General features: G+C 34.9%; 1 protein-coding gene across 1 annotated transcript in view; it reads left to right on the top strand.

Moving 5' to 3' along the window:
* The window catches only part of CAND1 (cullin associated and neddylation dissociated 1), a 42,120-nt gene that overhangs the window by 4,781 nt on the left and 10,603 nt on the right, over positions 1-26,736 (top strand). The window contains exons 2-8 of the mRNA XM_059186259.1: positions 6,602-6,745; positions 16,484-16,638; positions 18,329-18,452; positions 20,054-20,310; positions 20,395-20,500; positions 21,845-21,990; positions 25,058-25,350. Coding sequence (XP_059042242.1) covers positions 6,602-6,745; positions 16,484-16,638; positions 18,329-18,452; positions 20,054-20,310; positions 20,395-20,500; positions 21,845-21,990; positions 25,058-25,350 — 1,225 coding nt within the window. The remainder of the gene's footprint in view (positions 1-6,601; positions 6,746-16,483; positions 16,639-18,328; positions 18,453-20,053; positions 20,311-20,394; positions 20,501-21,844; positions 21,991-25,057; positions 25,351-26,736) is intronic.

Here is a 26,736-nt window from a genome sequence, read left to right on the forward strand (position 1 = left end):
CTTGATAATGGTTTATGTTACCAAATTTATGTATGTATGTCTTTTGGATATTAGCAGGTATTTTCTTCTTGGAAACTGTAAATGCTAATAAAAAAAAAAACTCAGGCCTCATATGGACCTCACTTTCAGAGCTGGAAGGGACTTCAGGATCCTATAACATAGCTGAAAATAATGTATGGGTATTTATAATAATGTAACAATAAATACTAGCGAAGTTCTCTGTACTACCTGTACTTGAAGAAAAGTAAGTTTTAATCAGAGGAAATTGATTTGTAGAGTTTTTAAGAAGGTGATTTCTGGGCACCCTTTAGGTACTTTGCAGGGTGATGGCGGTAAGTTACTGGATTTCACTTACGTGATTTTTCTTGATAAAGCTGTACTGCTAACACGGATTATCAGCAATGACGAAAGCTCACCACTGAAAAATAGACTTCATTGAGGAAACTGGAAGGAAGAGGACTAAAAATTTTACTTACATGAACAATATTAAGACCCTCCTAAATTAATACTCCAAGGGAATAAATTAGAAAAAATGAGATAGTAGTGGTGTGTGTATGAGTTCCTTGAAAGATCATGAACTCACTGGATGGTGCAGTTGACTCTTAATCACATAGATTTCTGTTAGTAACGGGTGAAATTGTTCTTGTATATGTATGAGGGGAAGGGTTGTGAGACTGCTCATTGTGCAATACAAGGTATCTATTTCTGCCATTGTTTCTGCACATCTCTGCATTGGATTTACTAAAGATGAATAAGTTCTCCCCTCGAGGAACTTTCAGTCCAGTGGAATAAGCCAGGTGTATAGATTCTATCCTGTGACTATCTTGTTCATAACTGTGTGTGCAGAGCCTAGCATAGTTCCTTATGATGGTACTCCTGGACTATTTATTGAATACGTGAGATGGCATTGTCTATAGGTTATGCCCACCTGGGACTGCCTTAGAAGCTTGAAAGTTAGCATTTTAACTTTCCGCTCTCCCACCTTAAGCCTTTTTTTTTTTTTTTTTCCCCTATTTTGTCCCATTGTATTACCAGGTACCAGATGTCCCAGTTGGAAAAAATCTCGATGTCACCTTTCTACCTTTTTCTCTCTCATTTAATTTCCTGATGAGTATTTCTCAAAATGAGTCTTCCTGTCTCAGGCTTCTTTCTAATCCAGTCTTTTGGTAACTCTTCCGTTAGAATTTTCTTTCTAAATACCTCAGCTGATGATTGCCCTCCTCACTAATTCCCGTTGACTACGAGATAAACTCTAAACTTCTTAGCTGTTGCCCACTAAGATCATTGAAATTACTCTTCCCCAAGTTTCTAACAAGCTCTGTGTAAATAATTTAATAGATATTTTCTTTGCGTACCTATTTGATAGACAAGCATTGTTTATCACTCTTTCCTTCTTGAAATTCTCTAAAATAGGCATCCTTGTCACAGATCGGGTTTATTACCATAGAGGGAGAGAGAACACACACTATGGGCAGTCTCAGTTAAAGAGTGTAAGGCCCCATTCATTTGGGTAATTTTGGGAAGGTTCTAAGGAAGTAGAGTTCTAAACTGGATTGTTGGAATGTTGGGACAATTCCATCGTTTGATATCTTAATATGAGGAGGGCAAGACTAAAGCAGAGGAGAAGCTGTAATTGGTGAAGAAGTAGCAGTCACTTAATGAGTTAGAGAGGAAGATGTGTTTGGTATTTTGTGTTAAGTGAACTTGTCTGAAATGGCTGTTCTGTGAGGTTGTTGATGTCTAGGAAAACAATACACTTTCTTTGTAAGCATCAGATCTGTTTGGAATAACATTCAGATATAGGTATGAGCCTCATATCAGTTCCTGGACTGTAGGGCTACTTTCTTTTGTTTTTGTTTTTGTTTTTTCCCTTTTCTTAGTCCTCCCTTTTGACCAGCAGCCGATGGAGTTAGGCTGCAGGTCATGATTGATTTATGATGTCTGCATCTTCACTGTTGCTGAGACTTTGTTGAATAGGATCAGAGGAATGGCCATTCTGTGTAGTCTGTAGTTGAGCCAGCTTTATTAATCCTTTCTCTTGTGAGTGGTTGAACCATCTGATATGACAATGGCAGCTCGGTAACAGTAAGACTCTGGAAGGGATATATACATACCTGACTATAACACCCAAGTCCCGTGGTTTTCCTCCTACTTATTTGTCCATTTTCTAGCTCATCCCATTCCATCCCCATATCTAATCCATTTCAAAGACTTATTTTAACCTTTTAAAACTCAAATAGTTGGTTCTTATTATTGTCTGTAGATAGTACTATCAAGTTACCATGAACATTGAATTAGTGATACTGAGCCATTACTTCTAGGGGAAATATAGTGGTAGGTTCCTGTGAGCCTCTAGTCACAGTTGATCAGTTCATAACCTTGTTTTATGTTTATTTCTCTTTAAAGACAACCTTATTTAATATATGTTGTTGATTCATTCACATTGTGCTCACAGCCAGTAGTGCTGTCACTTCATGCCTGAGAAAAGCTTATCTAATACATGTATTTTTTTTTCTGAAAGACACAGCTTTCTTGTACCTAGGAATACTAGACAGCACTACACTATGCTTGGGGCTCATTTTAAACAGCAAAATTAACCAGCAACAAAAAAGCACAAAGGCGAAAGATGTGGCACTAGGTAGAGGGTACTTTTTATGGTATATGAGCTGAAACAAGAAGGCATTTACTCTGCTAGTAATGTAAGAATTGATTGTATGTCCATATTTCTCCCTCCATAGATTGTCATAATCCTAATTGTAGCTGCCATCATTTCTCACTTAGACTGCTACAGTAATTCTCTTAACTTTCTCCATTCATTTTGAGTAAATGAGGATTGGTTCCTTCTACATTCTGAGGATCGTGTAGCTGGAGTAATGTTTCTGAAATACACATTTGATCATTTCAGTATCCTGCCCATCTCTGACCTAGATGCCTTTCAGTAGCCTCCCATAGCTCTTAGAATAAAACAAATCCTAATAAGACCCCCAGCTCTCTTCAGTCTCTTGGCCCCTGCTTACATGTCTGTCGTCCCCCCCCTTCCCGCAAATTCCTGCCTATGCTTCAGAGTTCAGTCTTTCCTGATGCACGACACTTAGTGCAACCTACATCAGGTTACTTTATTAAACCTTTGAGTATTCTTTGTGCCCTATTCCTTTCCTTCCCTTCCTAGCATTTGTCTCTGTTCATAATTACATATATCATTAACCCATATATGTAGTTTTTAAAACCAGTATGTCTCTGTGATTGTATTGTAAGCTCCAAGACAATAGGAACTGTTTGCTTTTGCCATCTCTTGTTCATACAGGGTTGAGCATAGTACCTGATACATAGATAATAGGTTCTCATTACATAGTCAGTGAGTATATCAGATCTTTCTTATCTTGACGTCAGCCTCCATTTCCATCTTCTTGTTAGATTTCTTTGTACCTGCCTCTGTCGCAGCCACACTTGCTTCTTAGCCTTTCACTCGAAAGTGTTAGTCCCTCAGTACTGTTGCTGCTGCCACCACCCCCACCCCAACACAGACAATAAAAATTTAAAATTCCAAACCAGCTTTCCCCAGGCACACCCCTGTTAATCTTTTGAAATCCAGACTAACTGTCAGTTCTTTGGTGTGATCAGTGTCAAATGTCCTTGAGTATTTTTAAAAATCTGTAAGGTTGAGATTTGTCCATGTACCTGCCTGTCTGCCACAGTAAGGGAAAAGATGAGGAGGAAGGGGCTGGGTCTGCCTTATCATCTTAGGTCTTACACCATGCCTAGAGAAAAGATGAGGAGGAAGGGGCTGCGTCTGCCTTATCATCTTAGGTCTTACACCATGCCTAGACCATTATTACATGCTTAAGAGACATTTTACAAATTGGCTTTTGAATCTGCCATGAACAGCTTTTTATCTGGTTAAACAACTTCTTTTTTTTTTTTTTTTAAGATTTTATTTATTTATTTGACAGAGAGAAATCACAAGTAGATGGAGAGGCAGGCAGAGAGAGAGAGAGGGAAGCAGGCTCTCTGCTGAGCAGAGAGCCCGATGCGGGACTCGATCCCAGGACTCTGAGATCATGACCTGAGCTGAAGGCAGCGGCTTCAGGCGCCCCTGGTTAAACAACTTCTTAACAGGATGATTTATAATGCAAATTTTTATATCAAATTAAAGAAGGAAGAAATTCTTAGAACTTTCTGGTTGGGGGTCACCGTTAAAAATTAACTCTTAGTATAACTTCCTATTGCTGACATTACTGGGATTCATTTCAACTTTCAAAAATGTTTAACTGTTAGTCATCCAATTTGTTAAATTAAAAACATGGAAGTATAGTTGATATACAATGTTCTATTAGTTTCAGGTGTACCACAAAGTAATTTGACAGTTCTAATTCTCTACATTACACAGTCCTCACCAAGCTAAGTATAGTCCCCATACAAAATTATTACAGTATTAGTGGCTATATTCCTGTGCTTTACTTTTCATCCCTGCCATTTATTTTATAGCTGGAAGTTTGTGCCTCTTAATCCCCTTGAATACCCTCTAGGCCCATACATACATGTTATTGAGAGTGGCAATATTTCATCTTGTTTTGGTGGCTATTTCATAAAATATTCCATTGTTCTTTAATCCATTTATCTGTTAGAGGACACTTGGGTTGCTTCCATATATTGGCTGTTGTAAACATAGGGGTGCATGTATCTTTTTAAATTAGTGTTTTGGTTTTGGTAGATACTTAGCAGTGGAATTACTACATCGTATGGTATTCCTATTTTTAATTTTTTGAGGAACATCCATGCCATTTTCCACAGTGGCTGCACCATTTTGCATCCTACCCACAGAGAACAGGGTTTCCCCTTTGTCCGCATCCTTGCCAGTGCTTGTTATTTCTTGTATTTTTGATACTAGCCAATCTGACTGGTGTGAGGTGATATCCTGTGGTTTTGTATTAATCCTAGATTTTTGAAAATCAGTAGACTTCTCTGAGGTCAGCAGCCACGGTTTATTTACTTTATATCTATCCTTTGCTCACTCATAGTCCAGCCTTTGTAGCATAATAGGCAATGAATAAGTAAGTGGCAAATAAAGGAAAGAATCTGTTTACCAGTAGACTCCCTTCAGAACCTTAAAACAACTTTTTGCATTGGGATTCTTTGCCTTTTTACCTAAATTAATGGCCATGTTCTCTTCAACCAGATGATGAGCATTTCAGGGGTGTTTAGAGGTCCTAACTACTCTGGTTTTATTTCATGATTTTATGGAAGTAAAATGGCTATTTTTAATGCTTTGTATGTAGAATTCCTGCATTAGTATGCTATTACTCAGTTTTTTGTGTTTTTTCTAGAATATTATGTGGTTTTAATTTCATTTGTCATATAAAATGGGGAGGGGCTATCAATTACAACTGTGTTCATTTTAAAAAAAGTACATGCTTACTTTACCTTGTATAATCCCAATTTGAACACAGACTTTTTAAGCTGTTTCACAAAACTTGGTAGGAATTGTGCCTGCATTGTAGTTTAAAACTTCTTTAAATTAACCTTAAATGAACATACTAACTCTTTAAATAACAAATAGTGAATTGCTAAGTTAATAAATTGTTTTGCCAATCCTTACCACATAGTTTATTGCCTGTATTGCCAGACTATCTGCATAGCTGTTTATCATTTCAGTTCCAATAGTTAGTGATTTTTAATTGATTGATTTAATTGAAGACATGGATTTTGACATTATAAATAGTATACTTTTACTCAAACTTTGATCTAGTTCAGATACATGAAAAAGGCATTTAAGTATTTGTTACTGCAGTTAGGTTATTTCAATAGGTAGAGAAGAGCCAGAATTAGGGGAAAAATTCAGTTGGCCTTCAGACAGATTGGGGGGCTTTATTTCAGTGTGATTATCTGTTACTCTTGAGAAATTACTTTTAAAACAATGAATCGGCTAGTGAGGTTTATGAGAAAAAAATGAGAGTCTACTTACTTTATTTTTGTTTCCTATTCAACCCTTTCATTTAAAGCTGAGATTAGACAGTTGTTCACTCTGGGGTTTTTTGTTAGGCTATTTATTCAGTATGAAACTTGTCTTTGGCAGTAATTCTTAAGGGGAGGGGGCTGAATGTCAGATGGAACAACATTCTAGAATTGCCTCCTCACCATTTTGAAAATAGACCTGATAAACCTTGTGATGGGAGTTGGAGTGGAAGTGAGAATTTGTATTTTGGAAATTTCCCAGTAATTTTTTAATATGTGATCCCCGCCCTTCAATCCAATAGAGAATACTATATAGGAAGGTATTATGTTTGTAGTTAAAGACTTCCTAGATAAAATTCAAATCACATGCAAAGGAAAAGGTAAAGAGGAGTTTTTCTCCTCTTAAAAGCAGTGATACAATTAATTATGAAAATGAAAATTATGAAAATGAAAGAGCACTCATGGTAGATCCTATCAGTAACTTAAAATAGAACTGAACTGGGGAAGATAATTTAAAGTGATGGTACCTTATTTAAAAGAGTTTGTTAGGACTTAAGGTAGTTAGGTAAGGATGATAGCATTAGATTTGAAAGAGATGATCTTTGTGCTTAAAAAATTTAAATTATCAACAAATTTAATTTTTTGATAGGTTTATGGCTACAAATGATTTGATGACAGAACTGCAGAAAGATTCCATCAAGTTGGATGATGACAGTGAAAGGAAAGTAGTGAAAATGATTTTGAAGTTACTGGAAGATAAAAATGGAGAGGTACAGAATTTAGCTGTCAAATGGTAAGTGTTTTTTACTTGCTTCCTACCCCTACCATAAAAGACTCAATGTAATAGTTGCTAACTTATTTTAGTCTTGTACTATGTCTTTCCGGAATTTTCTTTACAATTTATGGATGAGTGGTGAATGTTTAATGTTTGTATATGGTACATATGATGCACTTCTTAAAGTTTCTTTTTTTTTCTTTAAAGATTTTATTTATTTATCTGATGGAGCGAGAGAGCACAGCAGGTGAAATAGTAGAGGGAGAAAGGGAACAGTAGAGGGAGAGGGAGAAGCAGGCTCCCCACTGAGGAAGGAGCCTGATGCAAGACTTCCCAGGATGCTGGGATCATGACCTAAGCCAAAGGCAGATGCTTTCACCATCTGAGCCACCCAGATGTCCCATACATTTCTTCAAGTCTTTTATGGTGTTTTGATTCATACGAAATACATAATGAAAACTGCAGACAGAGTGATTATCTCACTTGTTTGACCTGGTTTTTTTTAGCCCAGTTTAGAAGGCCTACCTGCCTCTGTCCATTTCTGTATGAGAATTTAAGAACCAGTGATCAAGGGAAGTAAGAAATAATAAGAATTTATAAAGAACAGCAGCATTTAAGATCATAGTTAGCACAAATTCAGACTGATGATACAGCAGTTACAAAGAATTTTTCCTAAAAATGGTGGGAATTCAGTTGTCTTTGTGTACAGTGCAGTAGGAGCATATTATTAGACATGGTATTGACAGACTATTTTTAGTAATAGGGTACAGAATTTGAGCTCTCAATAAATTATGTTAATGGATTATTTCATTTATATGTATCAAATACTAGAAAACCTTAACAATATTCATAGTAAGTTATTAGAAAGTATAGCCTTTAGTTTCATATAACACACACTGGAATTTTATATCATTTTGTATGTCCTATAAAATTAGGCAACAATTTAATTAAAACATTGCCTCATTATGACTCCTTTATTGCACTTACAAAAATTTTTTTTTAAAGATTTTATTTATGAGAGAGAGAGCACGCATGTGCATGCACACACACCAGGAGGAGTGGGGAAGGGTGGAGGGAGAGGGAGAATCAGATTCCCCACTGAGCAGAGAGTTTTCTGGGATCCTGACCTGAGCAGAAGGCAGATACTCAACTGACTGAGCCACCCAGACACCCAACATTGCATTTTATTACAAAGGTTTTAAGTTTGTTTTAGGCTTAGGTTTTATATACCTGCTATAAAAATGTGAGAAATCATTGGTCAGCATAGAGTTTCTAGACATGCAGTACAATTTTCTTTAACTTGGGACATTTGCAAGTTTAAAATAAGTCTTAAAAAGGTAAGTTGGAGAATAATGCAGTGAATATAATTTTACTTTAGTTATTTTTCATTTTTAAATTTTGTTGCCTGTGCTTAATAAAATAAAATATTGTTCAAAATATATGATGAACATATACCAGCTTTTAAAAGTGGTTGATATAAGGTAGTCTTTGTCCGAAATTGAGAGTTGAGAGATACATAGCTCTTAACTCGCTTACATAGGAATCTTCTCATTAGGAACCTGAGCTTTTGGGTCTTTCGAAGACCTTTTATTCTTAAAACGTAACAGATTGGGGGGAAGAAATGGCATATATTCAAGAAAAAAAAAAGAATGAAGGTAAAAAACAAAAGTAATATAGGAGGAGATAAAAACCCAAGAACTGATTTTTAGAGGAGGGAAAATCACAATAGATAAAATTACTAACTAGCCTTATCAGGAAATAGGGAAAATTGTCAAAGAACTCATCACCCAAAAGAAACTCAGGCCCAGACGTCTTTAACACACGTCTTTGAAACCTCAAAGAACAGATAGTTCCAGTACAGAGAGTTCTAATACTATTCCAGTACATAAAACTTCCCAAACTTTTATTTAAACTGATAACATATTCTGACTGAGGATAACACTGAAAAAGAAAACTACAGACCGTTTAAATGTTCAGATATAATCCAGCAATACAGAAAGTGTGATACACCATGACCAAGTGAGATTAATTCCAGGAATGAGGGCGGTTCAGTATTATGTGCTTTGTTAATATATTTCAATATGTTAGTAGATAAGAGGAAGAAAAAAACAGTTGTCCAGGCACTGTTAAGATTCAACATTGATGCTTGATTAAAACAAAGACACCAAAACACAGCACTTACTTAGGCTACTTAGTGTAATTAGGAGTGAAACACCTTCCAAAGACCATCATCATATTCAGTATGTCACTGGAGTGAAGAACGGATCAGGGAACACTTTATCAGGAACGGAATGCTTTATCTCACTTGGGAGAATTCACTACCTGTTTCTAGGGAAACATTTAATAACGGAGTTGAAAAGATTTTTTTTAACATCAGGCGCACACATACATACACATACCTTAACCCAAAAGCCAGATACCTTTACACTAATTAACAGATACCTTTACACTAATGTCAGGAACAAATCAAAGTTGGTTTTCTGTCTCCACTACATTCTTTATTTTTTTTTTTTTAAGATTTTATTTTTTTATTTATTAGAGAGACTGAGACAGCGAGAGGGGGAACACAAGCAGGGGGAATGGGAGAGGGAGAAGCAGGGTTCCTGCCGAGCAGGGGAGAACAATGCTGGGCTCGATCCCAGGACCTTGGGACCATGGCCTGAGCTGAAGGCAGATGCTTAATGACGGAACCACCCAGGCGCCCCTCCACTACTTTCTTTTTGAAGGTCTTAGCCATTATAGGACAAGGGAGAATAAAATGATATGCATAAGAATTGGAAAAGGTACATGAAAGTAAGTCAAGAAAAAAGTTTCATGTGGACAGTAAGAAGTCAGTGAAGTAATGGGAAGTCAGGGAAGGTAATGAAGAAAAATGTGTAGTTCTCATATAAACAATAACCAATTGGAAGATCTCATGGAATCAAGTGTCCATCTGTTACAGCAATGCCTAGGAATTAAATGTAACAAGAAATGTTACAATGGTGACCTTGAGTGAGGGTATTGAATAGTGTAGGTAAGGTTACAATTTTATCTTTTTCAAAACTTAAGAAGAACTTTAAAATATTCTTGACCCCTAAAAAAATGTACTTGGAACAAATGGAAATACATTCCATGTCCTTAGATTGGATAAATCAACAAAGTTATTGACTCTCTTCAAGCAAATTCAATGCTAACTTAATTGTAAAAAATTATTTCACAAGCTAGACAAGTTGATTTTAAGGTACATTTTGGTGGGAGGGAGAAGGGCAGGTGTTTGTTTGCTCAAGATAGTCAAGAAAATTGAAGAAGTGTAACAGTTGCGGAATTAGGAGTTGTTGCTTAGCCCTACTAGGTATGAAAATAGGCTATTATGTTTCTCTAATCAAAGCAGTGCAGTAGTGAGGCATTAATGGACAAGTGGAGTAAAATAGAAAGTATGTGATAGAAAGTTGGACCCCGGGATCATGATCCAAGTTGAAGGCAGAGACTTTAACCCATTGAGCCACCAGGCGCCCCAGAGGTGGTTTTCTTATTATCAAATTGTAGGAGTTCTTCATACAGTCCAGATAGGCTCTTTGATACATACATTTTATAAATATTTTCTCCCAATTTGATGAGCTTAAGTTTTTAAATTTAGTTTTAAATTTAGTTTCATTTGATTATCTTATAAATTAATTTCAGCTTTTCTTTTATGGTAATTGCTTTCATGTCCTAAGAAGCCTTTGTTTATCTTACATTGGAACAATTTCCTCCCTTTTTTTTTTTTTTTCTAAAAGCTGTACAGTTTCAGCTTTTACTTTTAGTCTTGTGATCTGTCTTGAATTAATTTTTGTGAAATAGGAATTGAGTTCAGTTTTTTCATGGGGACATCTCATTGTTGAAGCACTGCTTTTCCCATTGAATTGCACTGATACCAGAGATCAGTAGCCTGAAAGTGTGGATTTATTTCTTCACTCTCTTGTGTTTCATTGGTGTTTTGTGTATTATTATACCAGTACAAAACTGTTATATTAGTGTAGTGTATTAGACAACCTTGCCACTGTTGACTTTTTGGGGTGATAATTCCTTGTGAGGAGCTTACCTGTGTATTTTGTGTATTGTAGGATATTTAGTAGGATCTTGCCTTTAGCTACTATTTGCTAGAAGCATTCCTTCTTTCCCTGGGAGTGTCAACCCAGAATGTTTCCAGACATTGCCAGCTATCTACTGGAGGTTAATAATTGCCCTTTGTTGAAAACCCCTGGTATAGATGTATACAAGTCTGTTGTAAGGTGTTGTAAGTTCTCTAGCTTCCTTCTTCCTTTCCCAAGAGAATTTTGTTTTTTTAGGGTTTTTTGTTTTTTTAATTTCCATTGTAAATTTCAGAATCGGTTTGTCAATTTCATTTTTTTTTTTAATCTTGCTCAAATTTTGATTGGGATTGTGTTGAAGCTATAGAGATTTTTGAAGAGAACATCTTAACAATATTGTCTTTTAACAGTGAACCGTAGTATCTCATACTTACTTCTTAGTCACAGTAGTTTTTGTAGATTCCTTGGGATTTTCTACCTAAATAGGGGTCATCAGTGAATATCCCCCTCTTTCAGTCCTGATTTTGGTAATTTCTGTTTTCTTTCCTTTTCCCCTCAAGTCATCTAATTAGGGATTTACCAGTTTATCAAAGAACTGTTTTTTCTCTGTTGTTTGTTGCCTTATTTCATTGATTTCTCTTTTATTGTAATGCTCACTTTCTTCCTTTCTAATTCTTAAACAATTAAAGATATGTATTTTTTTCTAACTGCTTCTTGAGCTACATTCTACAAATTCTGCTGGTATCATTCAGGTAATCTCTACACCCAGTGTGGGCTTGAATTTAGAACCCCAATATCAGGATTTGCATGCTCCACCCACTGAGTGAGCCAGCCAGGTGCCCCTGGATTGAAATAGTTCTAATTCTGTTGTGATTTTCCTTTGATCCTTGGGTTATTTAGAAGTAATTTTCAAATATTTGGAAGTTATCTAGATGTTTTTTTTTTATTGCTGTCTAATCTAATTCCATTTTGTTCAGAGAACCATATTCTTTAAAATTTCAGGATGTTTGTTTTGGTTTGTTTTGTCTACTTGGATTTTTTTTATGGTTTAGCATTGTGATACATCTTGGTGAATGAATGCCCCATGTATACTTGGAAGAAAGTATATTCTGTGGTAGAGGGGCGTAATATTTTAGAAATGTCAAGTCAAGGTAGTTGATAAAGTTTAGATTTTATATTCTTCGTGATTTTTTTGTTTTTGGCATTAAATACCCAGAAGAGTGGAGTGTTTAAGTTTTCCAACTATGATTGTCAAATTATCTGTTTTTCTCTTTGATGATGTCAGATTTTGTTCCATGTATTTTAAAACCTAATGACTAAATGCATACACATTTATGTCTTCCTGATGTTTGACCTTTTTAGGAGTATAAAATGTTTCTCTTTAAATATACCTTATCTTCAAATGTATTTTCTTCTTTGTTAATATGGAAAAGTCACCCCAACTTTTTTAAGATTAGTGTTCGCATAGTGTACATTTTTTAATTTTTCAGTTTAGTCTGTGTGTTTATTTTTAAATGATGTTTCTTAGAGACAGTGAATAGTTAATTCTTGCTTTGATTCAGTCTCATAATTTTTGCCCTTTAATAAGAGTGCTTATATAGTTCATTGGCATTTATTACAAATATTTGGCACGGTTGGATTTAGGTGTGTCATTCTTATTTTCATTTTGCTTCTGTTGCTCTTGATGTGTTCCCCACCCCCACCTGCCTTCTTTTGGGTTAATCAACTCTTGTAGCAACAGTTCTCAAAGTTTGATTCGGGGGACCCTGGAACATCATGTGACCCTGAAAGTGTCAAAGTTTATCATGTGAATAATTATTTTCCCTTTGACTCTCGTTTTCTTCTAAGTGCACAGTGAAATTTTCCAGAGGCCGCATGATGTGATCATCACAACAGATCGAATACAAAGTCAAATATGAGAATCTAGTTTTTTTTTTTTGAAGTGCAAACATATAGATATTGGTGCTATTTTTCTCACTTAGGTTAATTTTTTAAAAAATTTTTAATTTTCTCACAAGGTTAATTTTTAAAAAAATGTTTATGTTAACATGTGATAGGTTTATTTTTGTCACTTTTAATTTTTAATATGGTAAGTAGTGACAGAACCCACAAAGAAAAGTTTTTGGGGTCTTCATTGATTTTTAAAGTGTTAAAAGGGTTCCTGAAACCAAAAGGTTGTGCATCTGTTTATATTTAATTTTGATATCCTCTGTTGACTTTTTAGATACTATCTCCTAGTCTTTTTTGAATTGTCATTCTAGGCGGGATTATAAATTGCATCTTAAAATTACTGAAGGCTAATACTGTACCACTTGATACAAGTTATATAAACCTTGCACCATTTTTTTTTTTTTGTATATTTGTGTGTATATTTATTTATTTATTTATTTTAAAGATTTTATTTATTTATTTGACAGAGAGAAATCACAAGTAGGCAGAGAGGCAGGCAGAGAGAGAGAGGGAAGCAGGCTCCCTGCTGAGCAGAGAACCCGATGCAGGACTCGATCCTAGGACCCTGAGATCATGACCTGAGCCGAAGGCAGTGGCCTAACCCACTGAGCCACCCAGGCGCCCCATATAGTCTTTTATTTTTTTAAATGTACTTATTTACTTATTAGTAATCTCTAAATCCAGTGTGGGGCTTAAACTTAACAACCGTGAGATCAAGAGTCGCATGCCCTGCCATTGAATCAGCCAGGCACTCCTTGTAGTCTCTTAAATAAAGCCTTTTATGTACACATATTTATGTTTCTGGTGATCTTTGTAAATCCGAATAACCATCTAGTTTACTTTTTCTTTAGCTGAAAGAACTTTCTTTGGCAATTCTTGCAGTATAGATTTAGTAGTGATACAGTTTCAGTTTTTATCATGAATTGTCTTTATTTTTTTTTTTTAAGATTTTATTCATTTGTTTGAGAGAGAGAGAGAGAGAGAGAGCGCATGAGAAGGGGGAGAGTCAGAGGGGGGAGTAAACTCCTTGCTGAGCAGGGAGCCTGATGCAGGACTCGTTCCCGGGACTCCAGGATCACGACATGAGCCAAAGGCAGTTGTTTAACCAACTGAGCCACCCAGGTGCCCTTTATTTTCATTTTCTAGGGATAATTTCACTGGATTTGGAATTCTAGGTAGACCTTTTTCTTTTTATAGTTAACATCATTATTTGGCATTCAAATTGTTGTTTTTCTAAAATACAGTTTTAGAGAGTTTACAGTCTTTATCTGCAGAAGGGTTGGTCCAACAGAGCTGTTTTGCCATTACCAGAAGCTAGAACTCTTCACATTCATTTTTAGAATCCCCTTTATTTTCACTCCAATTTCTTCATTGTTTCATGTTAGGTTTTTACACATATGCCATGTCTTTTGTCACTGCTGTATTTTGGATTGAATTGTTCTTGGATTTCTCCAACCTTTTTATTTTTCTTTCTTCTCTTAATTTCCCAAATTGCACTCCCTATGGCTTCTCCAGTCAAGCAGTTAGTTTATTGAACATCTGTATTTGATAAATATTGATCTGACATTTATCCAGTTAAACTATTTTTATCATGTCACTTATGCTTGACAAAATGCATTGGCTCCCAGTTTTACCACATCACATTTAAATTTGCCATCCTAACTTTAAAGGTTCTCCATAATGTCCCAGGGGCCTACCTTTCCTATTGTCCTTTATATGCCTTTTGTGTCAGACAGTTCTTTTCATCCTCATTTTTTAGACTTATTTTATTTAAATTCAGTTAACATACAGTGTATCATTAGTTTGAGATATAGAGTTCAGTAATTCATCAGTTGCATATAACACCCAGTGCTCATTAACATTCCCCCACCCACTTCCCCTCTAGCAACGCTGTTTGTTTCTTATAGTTAAGAGTCTCTTATGGTTTGTCTCCCTCTCTGATTTTGTCTTATTTAATTTTTGCCTCCCTTCCCCTATGATCCTCTGTTTTGTTTCTTAAGTTCCACATATGAGTAAAACCATGATAATTGTTTCTGATTGACTTATTTCACTTACCATGATACCCTCTGTTTCCATTCACATTAGTGTAAATGGTGCCATTTCATGCTTTTTGATGGCTGAGTAATATTCGTGTGTGTGCGTGCACACACACACACATCTTTATCCAGTCATCTGTTGGTGGACATTTGGGCTCTTTATATAGTTTGGCTGTTGTGGACATTGCTGCTATAAATATTGGGGTGCCGGTCTCCCTTTGGATATCAATGTTTGTATCCTTTGGGTAAATACCTAGTAGTTCAATTATGGGATTGTAGTGTAGCTCTATTTTTAACTTCTTGAAGAACCCCCATACTGTTTTCCATAGTGGCTGTACCAGCTTGCATTCCCACCAACAGTGTAGGAGGGTTCCCCTTTCTCCACATCCTTGCCAACATTTGTTGTTTCCTGACTTGTTAATTTTAGCCATTCTGACTGGTGTGATATGGCATCTGATTGTGGTTTTGATTTGTATTTCCCTGATGTCAAGTGATGTTGAGCATTTTTTCATGTGTCTGTTGGGCATTTGTAGGTCTTCTTTGCAGAAATGTCTGTTCATGTCTTTTGCCCAGTTCTTGACAGAATTATTTGGCTTTTGGGGTGTTGAGTATGTTAAGTTCTTTTACCTTCTCCCATTCCTTGAGTTGTCTTTTGGTTTTGTCGACTGCTTCCTTTGTTGTACAAAACCTTTTTATCTTCATGAAGACCCAGTAATTCATTTTTGCTGTTGCTTCCCACTCCTTGTTTTTTTAATATGAATTCCATTCATTCTGGTCCCTGATCTTTCCATTTAAAATGCTCTTTTCTAACAATATCCTATAAACTAAGTACCTAAAAATATGTCCTTAGGTGCAGTCTTCTGTCCTGTAAATACTAATATAGAATTTAAGAGTTTTTAAAAAGAAATTGTGCAGAGTGGTGTCTGTCTTCATTTCATTTCTAAAATAGCTTTGTGAATTTCTTAACCTTATCAACCAGTGGTAAATATTTGGAGATAGGGACATTACTTTTCTTATTCAGTATAGTCTTAAATATAAGGGCTCTTCAATGAAAATTGATGTACCAAGCATCTGTGTGCTAAATTCTTTGGGAAGGGCACTAAGGAAGAACTTTTCTCCGTCGACAATCAGTGGACCTTCACGCAAACCTATAATAATAATAATATAAAACACTAATATGAACAGAATATCCAAGGTTCTTTGGGAACACAGAGTAGTACTAACTTGTTCGCTTTTTGTAACCAGTGGTTTGATGCTTTTTAAAATTTAAACAGGAAAATAGAAGGAATGTGAATTCTTTTGGTTCACAAGGTGGAGTTGGTGATAGATGAGAGGAGGAAGGCAGGATCAGAGTTGGCAAAGTGATGTATTGGATGAAATTGCTGTTTCCGGTAAACCATAGGATCTTTGTTAGGAGCAGACTCCTAATTAGCTTTTTTAGTAGTAAAAAATGTTTTGTATATATGAAGGATTGGGAGAGGTAAAAGCATCTTTAAGTTTCATGAAACCATGGTGGATATCAGTGGGAAAACTGGAAACCAACTGCAAGGAACTTATCAGTCCAAATTTGTTTTACACCCTTATTCATATACAATGGGATGATACAGGCATAGTGTCTTTACTTTGTGTTAATAGTTGCTAGGCAGAAAAAATTAATGCTTTTGTCTATTTTTGTTTTTGTATTTAATGTAAATTAATTTTTTTTCTATTTTATATTACAGTCTTGGTCCCTTAGTGAGTAAAGTGAAAGAATACCAAGTAGAGACAATTGTAGATACCCTCTGCACTAACATGCTTTCTGATAAGGAACAACTTCGAGATATTTCAAGTATTGGCCTTAAAACAGTAATTGGAGAACTTCCTCCAGCTTCCAGTGGTAAGCAAGAGCACTTTTTTCTTCCTAGTTCCTTTTTACCTGGAGCTGTTCTTCCTTTCATTTGTTTTTTCCTCCTGGCCAGGGAAGGGGAGTAATGTCTATCAGAGGATTTTTATAAGGATCTCTTTGAACAAGTAAGAGGAAAAATGTCCAGAGTCTTATTTTTGCTTAAAATCAATTTTCACTTTTAAATGAATAATATTTTGACTGAATTTAAGTATTTTGTAGGAATAGCAAGATTTTTTATTGTTGTATTTACCATGGCTACAGAACAGAGTTAATGCTAACCTGTGCATTAAGGGAAAAGGTTAGCTATCTATTTTCAATATTAATATTGCTTTGCATCAGAATTTGTGATGTGTGAAACATAATACTGTTTTAAGACAGTTGTGAAATAGTACAGTTTACTAGTATCTTTATTAGGGCTGACTCTGTAGCTACTTTGGTAATTTAAAAAATTTAAAATGACAATGAATTTGTTAATTAATTAGACTTTGGCCTCTGACACAAATATTTAGGTAATGCAAATTTTAGAATTGATCTTGACTACCAAGCTGTTGGCTAAAATCAGCAGGCTGAAGTTGTTGATGGTCTTATCTACAGGTTAAGTAAAATTATTATCTACTTCATGGAGAGATGTAGACTGGTAATAGTGTAGTCTAAGTATGTAGTTTTTACTCATTTACTTAACAAATATTTAATCTTTTGCTGTGCTAGCCATCATGCTAGATTGGTTTGTATTATTTCAGTAAGTCTAAACATCAGCCATATGGGTCATAATATTCCTAGTTTATTGACGAGGGAACTGAAACACAGAGAGATGAGGTTAATGCACCCAAAGTTGTGATTACCTATTTGGGTGAAGATTCAAATCCTCCATTATCTTTTAATCGAAAGATGATGCTTTTTCAGCTGTTTCTTATCAGTGTGACTTTACTCTTATTTCTGTAAAATATTTCTTATATTAGTTATATTGATGTTTTCCTCATTTCTTTTCATTGAAACATGTTTGTTTTTAGCTGATTTCTGGTTCTAACGAATTCTGTTAACCGTTTAGATTAATTTCTTGTTCTTTTTTTCTCCCACCTGCCAGTAATAAGACAAATCTGCTTCAAAATAGAATAACCTTGATTTATGAGTTCTCTGGAACAGCATTTCTAGTTCATCATAATGAAGTTTTGGAGTCTTTGGATTGGAATAGGAAGGATCTTACAGGTTTACAGCTCTCTCTTTTTTAAGAGATCATGTTGTTAGAGCTCAGAATATATTTGGTTTTTAATTTACTGAAATTTTAAAAAGTCTAGGTTGCTAGTAAAGAGTATTCAAATAGAAGAAAATTCATTTCTGTTCTCCAGTCTAGAGGTGCAAACACTACAGCTCCTATTGGCTCCATCGTCGGCAGTCATGTCAGTATATAGAATACTTGTCCAGTAGAGTCTGTTGAATTGTTACTGTTTTGCCTGTGTCATATACTCCTTCTGCAGTTATTATCTCTTATTTCTGCTTATATCTAATAAATTACTTGGCTAAAAACAACCCGTTTTGAAATACTTACTTTTCTGACATGGATCTCTTAAGTCCGTCTCAATTATAATCATTTAAAGTTGTTGATTATCTAGTAAGCACCATGAATATAAGGTAGAGTCATTATACTTGCCTTGAAATTATTCTTGGTTTATTATTCATTCAGGCTCTGCATTAGCTGCTAATGTATGTAAAAAGATTACTGGACGTCTTACCAGTGCAATAGCAAAGCAGGAAGATGTTTCTGTTCAGCTAGAAGCCTTGGATATTATGGCTGATATGTTGAGCAGGTAAACATGCCTATTATTTGTATTATTTGTAATACAAAAACTATGTGCATTTATTAAAAACACCTTTTGATAAATATAATTTGGTCTGAAATTGTCCATGTTTAAATTGTGGTGGTTCATAAATATGTGGGAGGGGAGAAATAAGCTAATTATATTTACCACATCATATTGCATAGCAGGCATTTTTTGTAGTTTTGAAAAGTAATAAAATTTGTGATTTGAATATGTCAGCATAGTTTTTATGTTTTACATAAAACATAAAACATTTAATGTTTTAGATCTTGATAACAGGGATTTCTCTGTTAAATAAGAGATGTGCTGCTAGGAGTAGCAAATTTTCCAGTTAAAATAATGGCATAAATTTCAGCAACCATGATATTGTATGTTTGGGGAGAATGGAGCTTGGCTTTATAATTTGTTTCTTGTTTGCTTTCTTCTGGAAGTCCTCTGTTTGCTTTTCCTTTCTCTCTGAAAGATAGGAAGATATAATCAATTCCAAGGGGGGAAATACCTTAAAAGACCTATCAGTTATAGTGTATCCCTAATTCTCAAAATCATTATGTCTTCATTGTTGTGCCTTCACTTGTGCCCGAGTCACTGCAGCTTGGAAATAGTTAAGTGCCTTTCTATGGTACATATTTACAGTAGAAGGTGAGCGCTACCATCCTGGTACACATAAGAACTATATTTTGCTATAGGAGAGAAGAACAAAAGTGGAACTAAATACTGAGACTCTTGGTATGTTTCAGGATTTAAAATATGAGAAGTTTGTTATGGCAAGAATGACATTTGAATTTAGTTTTGAAGAATGGGTAGGGCACAGGTGTATACATGCTCAGGTTTAGAATATATCAGCATAAGTCATTTTGGAGTTGGGAAACATTGTATTCTCGTTTTCCAGAATACATAGAATGAATAGAAAAGTAGTAGGAAATCATTTTCATAGGTTGTGGTCATGTTGAAGAAGGTGAGGAATTTATACTTAATTTCGTAAGTAGTAGGTAGTAAATACTCAGACTTTTTGTTTTGTGTGTTACTGGATCAGTTGCAGGGTCCTGGCACACAGGTGTTTAACTACAATTGACTGCCTAAACTGCACATGTGAAATGATTTGGAAGAGGGTTGGACCAGTAGGATCAATGCAACTTAGTACATAGATACGTTGAGGAAAGACCATAGGAAGAGGGGGTAGTCAAGAGGTTCTGAGATTTGAGATGTTGATTATAAACCCCCAGAATAGCTTTAGAGAAAAAGCTATTAATAGGGAAAACACTATACAGATCTTGGAAAAGTGCCAAGATTGTTGATTTTTTTTGTGAATTCTTAAGCTTGTTGGTTGGATATCTTATAGAAGGGGGTATGGTTCTGGATTCTGGAATTGAATTTTGGGATACAGATTTCAAAGCTGCATTTACTTATTAACTCAGCTTCCCAGTTGGGTTGGTAGAGAAAGTATTGTTTTAATCTAATTCTGAATTTGGATTAGCGTCATCTAAGTTTTTACTCTTTGAATACATTGAGGTCAGAGGCCGGACATTTCAGTAGTGCTCAGACCTCTTGAATTTATTTATGGTTTTCTTTCTTTTTTATTTTATTTTAAGGCAAGGAGGACTTCTTGTTAATTTCCATCCTTCAATTCTGACCTGTCTGCTCCCCCAGTTGACCAGCCCTAGACTTGCAGTGAGGAAAAGAACCATTATTGCTCTTGGCCATCTGGTTATGAGCTGTGGAAATATAGTTTTTGTAGATCTTATTGAACATCTGTTGTCAGAATTGTCCAAAAATGATTCAATGTCAACAACGAGAACCTATATACAATGTATTGCTGCAATTAGTAGACAAGCTGGTCATAGAATAGGTAAGAAATGTTTAAATACTTCAAAATTTTCTTCAATTTAAAAAAAAAAAAGAATGTTTTTAAGAATGAATATGCTTTTCTTAGGTGAATACCTTGAGAAGATAATTCCTTTGGTGGTAAAATTTTGTAATGTAGATGATGATGAATTAAGAGAGTACTGCATTCAAGCCTTTGAGTCATTTGTGAGAAGGTAAGTTTTTAGGATCTCTCTATATTCAAGTAAAATTTTCCATTGAGAATAGAGTAATTAAGATCTAGAGTAGGTGGGTGAGGAGAAATGGGTTATTTTATTGACAGCCAGGATGAGTTTTGGTTTCAGATGTTTGATTAGAATAAATTCTTATTAAACAGTAACTGATAACCAGTGCAGTATTTGAAGTAGATGTGATCTTATATTTCAAAATATGGTCCTTATATTTGATATGTTTCCTTTTTATTGTTAGTACTTGAAAGAATTTGGAAAAGTATTTATGGTTGTCTTTTGGTTTAATTTAATAATGTAGTCTTAAAGAGCAGCAGGGTAAAAATTACCGGTCCAAAAATGCGTAGTGAATTTTTTATCTTTCCAACATTTTTTGAAGTTTGTCACATCCATTTTGCTAGGGTAGTGAGTCTTCATTTGGAAACTTTAGTTCTAATACTAAAATCTTCAGTTATGTGCTAGAAAACCATACTCGCTGAGGAGCAGAATTTTTTGCCTTTGGCTAGAATTGACAGTTTGGGATATAGCATAGTGTCTTGAGACTTCACTGGTTGTTATCTGCAGTAATCCCTTGCCCACTCATGGTTTTTTAAGAAGTAGCTTATGGGGGCGCCTGGGTGGCTCAGTGGGTTAAGCCTCTGCCTTCAGCTCAGGTCATGATCTCAGGGTCCTGAGATCAAGCCCCGCATTGGGCTCTCTGCTGAGCAGGGAGCCTGCTTCTCCCATCTCTGCCAGCCTCTCCGCCTACTTGTGATCTCTCTCTCTCTGTGTCAAGTAAATAAAATCTTTTTTAAAAAAGTAGCTTATGGTTATACCAAATTTTTAAAGACAGAAATTGTGGGATTTGTTTATGTTGTTTTAATTGAGAAACATAAATTTTTCTTTTATTGTGGGGCATGTCTATATTCTGTCTCTCAGCATATAGCTGGGAGACCAAGCCTAGAAGTATATGCACTGGCATTTTCACAAACAGTCCTAGTTGCTGAAGAGCATATTCCCTTGGGCTTAGTCTTCTAGTCTTATGTTGAGAAGATAGAGCATATACAGATTTTTCTCTATACTCACCACATTAACATTAACCATTATATATATCAGTTACTTGTAAGAATCATCCTGATTTCAGAGATATTAGAATGGGAAAAGTTCATCTTAAAATTAAGTGTAATTTGAAAAGTAAATATTTTAAAATATGCAAAGTCATTGGTATTGAAAGACTGGGAACCACTTTCCTATGCTGTGTTGTAAGGAAGAAAAAAATCTGGTAATAGAAGGTGTCAGTGAATCAAGGAGAAGAGTACAGTTATTCAAGGCAGCTTTTATTTTTTTCTTCAGATGTCCTAAGGAAGTATATCCTCATGTTTCTACCATTATAAATATTTGTCTTAAATATCTTACCTATGATCCAAATTATAATTATGATGATGAAGATGAAGATGAAAATGCTATGGATGCAGATGGTGGTGACGATGACGACCAAGGTAGTTCAAATTAAATAGAAGGAATTTGTTAAATTTTCATTTAAGACCCAGTGTTATAGATGGAGATGATCCTTACTTAGTGAAAGGGAAAATGACCTCAGTATTCAACAAGAGCAGATTGATTAAATAAATTATGGGGCATCCATGTACTTAACTGCTGTGCAGTATTTTCAGAATCTAGAAGAATATTAAAGCAGTTACTAATACGTTGAGTGAAAAGGTGGGTAATGGAAGTTATGTTCCAGTTTTATTTTTTTAAATACACAGAAAAAAACCTTACTAGTACATTTATAATTGCTAGCCAAGAGAATTGTGTTCTTTATTCATATTTTCTACAAGGGGTATTTGTGAGGAGGAAAATGAATGTTATTTTAAAACTGTATTGTAGATACACATATTCAGCAGTTATGGTTGGTTTTATATGTTACTTTCTTGAAAACTCCTAAATGTTATTTGAGGCCCCATTTAACTTTCATGAATCATCTAAACATTTCTGAGGCTCCGGAGATTGATGTCATTGTGCTATGATTTGTAGTATTTACTCTGGAAAGGAATAGCACTTTCAAGGACATAGGGGTTGCTCATGTTTAGTTGTTTCTACTAGGATTAAAAGAATCATAGTGGAGATGATTAAATGGGTAAGTGATGAGGTATGTGAGTTGGTGGATTTCCTGATAATTTTTCATATTTTAAAATTTGATTCTTTGAATAAATTTATATTCCTCCAAAGTCAATAATTTATTTTTTAAAAAGAAAACAGAAACAGCTATAAAAAAATCCCTCCTAACCTGGTATTACACTCTGGTGGCTGCTGCCCAGTTTCTCTTAAAACAGGACTCAAAAGAATGCTCTTCAGTTCCTTTTTGTCCTTCTCTCTTGAATCCAGTCTTTAAGTGATGGACAGGATCACCAGTGACCTTAGATGTTTGCCTATTTCTCATACCAGCAGCATTTCATTTAATTTCCAGGATACCACACTCTCCTGATACTAGTCCTATTTTTGTAATGATGTTAGTCCTGTTTTTGTGATTACTCTTTCTCAGTCCTTGTGCTGGTTGCTCTTCATAACCCTGATCACCAAACTTTGGAGTGTTCCAGGGCTTAGACTTCTCTGTGATACTCTAATATTCTTGTCAATCTCAACTAGTGTCCTGCGTTTAATATCAGTATACTGAAAACTAAAATTTTTCTTTATTCCAGATCTTTCCTGTGAATTTCAAGTTTGTATATACATCTGCTTAATTGATTTACTGGTTAGGTGTCTAAAATAATCTCTCCACATCCCCCTCCTCCCCCCAATCTGCCTAACCTGTTTATTTAGCCTTTTCTATCTCAGAATGGTCCCTTGTTTTAGTTTCTCATGCCAAAAGCTTTGGGGTGACACGTGATTACTTTCACACCCTCTTCATTCAGTCTCCCGTCTCAGGGCTTTCCCCTTACTTATTTTCTTCCTTCTCAACATTTTTATTTTCTTTCTTACAACTAATTGCTTTTGACATATTGTAATTATTTTCTACCCACTAGGATGTAAATTTCTTGAAGTCAGAGACTTTCAGCCCCTTTATGGACTACTTAATTCCAGTGCTTAGGATAGTGCTTGACACACAGAAGACACTCAGTAAATGTGCTGTATTACTGAAGGGATTGTAATAGAGAGTATCCTTTGAAACACCATTAGGCAGTATAGGTTTCCTGTTTTTGATTGTTGGTTTTTCGTGTGCCAAGTACTTTTGTTGAATAACTAACCAAGTCCTTCAGCTGTTTTATCTGTTTGCATGGATTATACCTAATAACTACCTTTCTGCCATACTGTTATTGTAACATAAAAGCAACATAATTTCAGTAATTGGGTATTTAATGTTTTAATAACCCTTTTTCAACAAAGTATATTTCTGCAAAATAATTCCCATAGTTGGGTTGTTGTGGGAAAAACTTCATTTATTAATTTGCTTTTAAATAGTCCATTTTGATACAGTACCTTCTAATTGTTATTCACATATGTATTGGTGAATAAGTCAAATGCCTTGGGTTTAGTTAGTATTTTGTTATGTAATCCTAGGGTTTTCTAAGGCATAGCTGGCTACATTTAACTGTCACTAAGCTCATTGGAATATAAGCCAATGCAAAGGCAACATCTTTTTCCCCCAGTGAGGAATCAGCATTTCAGGGCTATTGTTTGATTAATTTTAGACTGTCCTGAGAACAGCTGGTGTTTTTACCATCCTTCTGACTTTGTTATCCAATTGATTCAGCCTTAGAGTGTTAGAAGGAAATAATTTTCAGAGATTTCACACAACATGAAAGTTAATGAAGTATACATAAGTGAAATGGAGTTGATAGCATTGAAACATTGTTTTAAGGTTTAACAGGAATTTGGAGAAGATGGTGTTCAGTTTTTACATGGTGCTTTGTTCTTAGCAGAATTTTCTTGTTGCGGAAGTATAGTTTCTTTAAACTACCTTAAAAGAATATGTTGAAACGTTGGAAATACACATATTTTTTCCTAATAGCCCATCATCAAATTTAGTGAAAAGCCTTAGAGCTACAAAGAAAGTGGATGTCAAGATTTCCTTTTCTCCCCAGCATGTCCTGGGATTGGTAACCATGATTTTTTTTTTTTTTAACACCTCATCTACAGTCATCAATCTTATATCCTGGTTTATTTATTAATTCTTTGATTGTTTGATTTTCCTATAGTGTCAGGTGAGTCCTTTGAGCTTCTTTTCATACTGTTTTAAAGGCTGATTTTACAAATACTTATGTTGTAAAGAAGTTTCACATGTTAGAATCACCATAAAGATTGATAAGCTGCTCATTACGCACAATAAGTAAGAAGATGATTAACAAGTTTAAAACAGGATTCTTTAAGGTTGATTTATTTGTAAATTTTTGTAATCTTAAGTACTTGTTCTTTTAAAGCTTCTCTATTTAAAAAAAATAAAAATAAAACTTCTCTGTTGCTGTATGTCAGTGAAAAGTTATAAAACTTAGTAACAGCTTACTTTCTGTATTAAATGATAAACTTTTCTTATAATTAATAGCCTGTTAACATTAAAACTTCTTTTAGGGAGCGATGATGAATATAGTGATGACGATGACATGAGTTGGAAAGTGAGACGTGCAGCTGCCAAGTGCTTGGATGCTGTAGTTAGCACAAGGCATGAAATGCTTCCAGAATTCTACAAGACTGTCTCTCCTGCACTGATATCCAGATTTAAGGAGCGTGAAGAGAATGTAAAGGCAGATGTTTTCCATGCATACCTTTCTCTTTTAAAGCAAACTCGTCCTGTTCAGAGTTGGCTCTGTGACCCTGATGCAATGGAGCAGGGAGAAACACCTTTAACAATGCTTCAGAGTCAGGTCAGTTTAAGTATGGTTGAAAATCGTCCTTGGAAATACAAAATTAAATTTTTTTTAATATACGGAAATCTGAGTCCTAGAACATCTTCAGAAGAGTGAGCAGACTTCTGGGATATGTTTATGTAGTAGTTTATATACATTAATATTATGGTATTTATAGTTTATTCTGATTTGAGGTGTTCTTGATTTTACTAGATAATTTTACTGAATCTTAAAATTATTTTAATATTATCTTTGATGATATTAGAGTTATGGAGTCATACTACTTGTGACTGAGAAGTACTTGTAACAGAGAAATCTTAGAGTTATGGAGTCACACTACTTGTGTTCGTACCTCACTTTGCTCCTGATTCAGCTGTGTGATCCTGGACAAGTTAGTCCAGTTTATTAAACCTCATTTTTCTCATTTGTAATAAGTTTATTTACTTAGAATGCACTATCCACGGTAGTGAGAAATGACGTGGCCTATGTAAATGGTCTAGTGCCTAGTACATTGTAAGGACTTAATTTACTAATAACAACTGGTATAGATATTTTTTACTTCAGGACCTCTTCTCTAAGATTCTAAAGATTAGAGCTGTATTCTACTTACTGAGTAATGCATGCTAGGCATTTTCCTATCTTATATCTAATCCCTACAGCAGCCCCATGGCATACATATTTGTTCATTTTTATAACATACAAAAACAGTTGTGAGACTGAGTATAAATTAACAAAAAAATCATGGTGAACCTAAAAGTGAACACTGAAGGTTAATTGCAGAAGGAAATGAGAAAAAGTGTATAGAAGTCAGATGAAAATGTGGGAAATCCTGATGATGTAATGAATTAGGTGGTTTTCTTTTATCTCTAGCTCTCAGATCACTGTTCGATTTGGCATGTGTCTATATATATCCTCTTACCTGTAGGATTAGTAAATAATCTGTTTAGGTTTTTACCAACTAAGAAAATATTACAAAGTTTAGAAGCAGATGTTTTTGAATCATAACCTTGCTGCTTGGAGCTATATTTTGAAGTGAGGTCTGTTTCATTGTCAGAGCAAAGACAAAGACCCATTTAATGGTTTCTTTTCCATGATTTGTCCTTTTTCTTTTAATGCAGTATCTGTGTTATTTTTGTTCAAAAGCCATTTATAATTTATTCCTTAAAGTTTGGTTGAAAATTTATTACTTGGTTTGATTTCTAGTTTTGTGCATTTCATAATCAAGGAAGACTTTTCTTGCTCTGTAGAAAGCTAATGATAGCTTTTCTCTATTACGAGTATAAAACAAATAGTTCCAAGAGACCATATGTAATAGGTACAACAAAATTTGTACGAAACAGTCTTGTTAAATTCTTCCCTCTCTCCCCAACTCTGATAATTTGTGTTAAGTGTACTGAGGAAATA

Source organism: Mustela lutreola, chromosome 8 (assembly GCF_030435805.1).
Source record: "Mustela lutreola isolate mMusLut2 chromosome 8, mMusLut2.pri, whole genome shotgun sequence".
NCBI lineage: Eukaryota > Metazoa > Chordata > Mammalia > Carnivora > Mustelidae > Mustela > Mustela lutreola.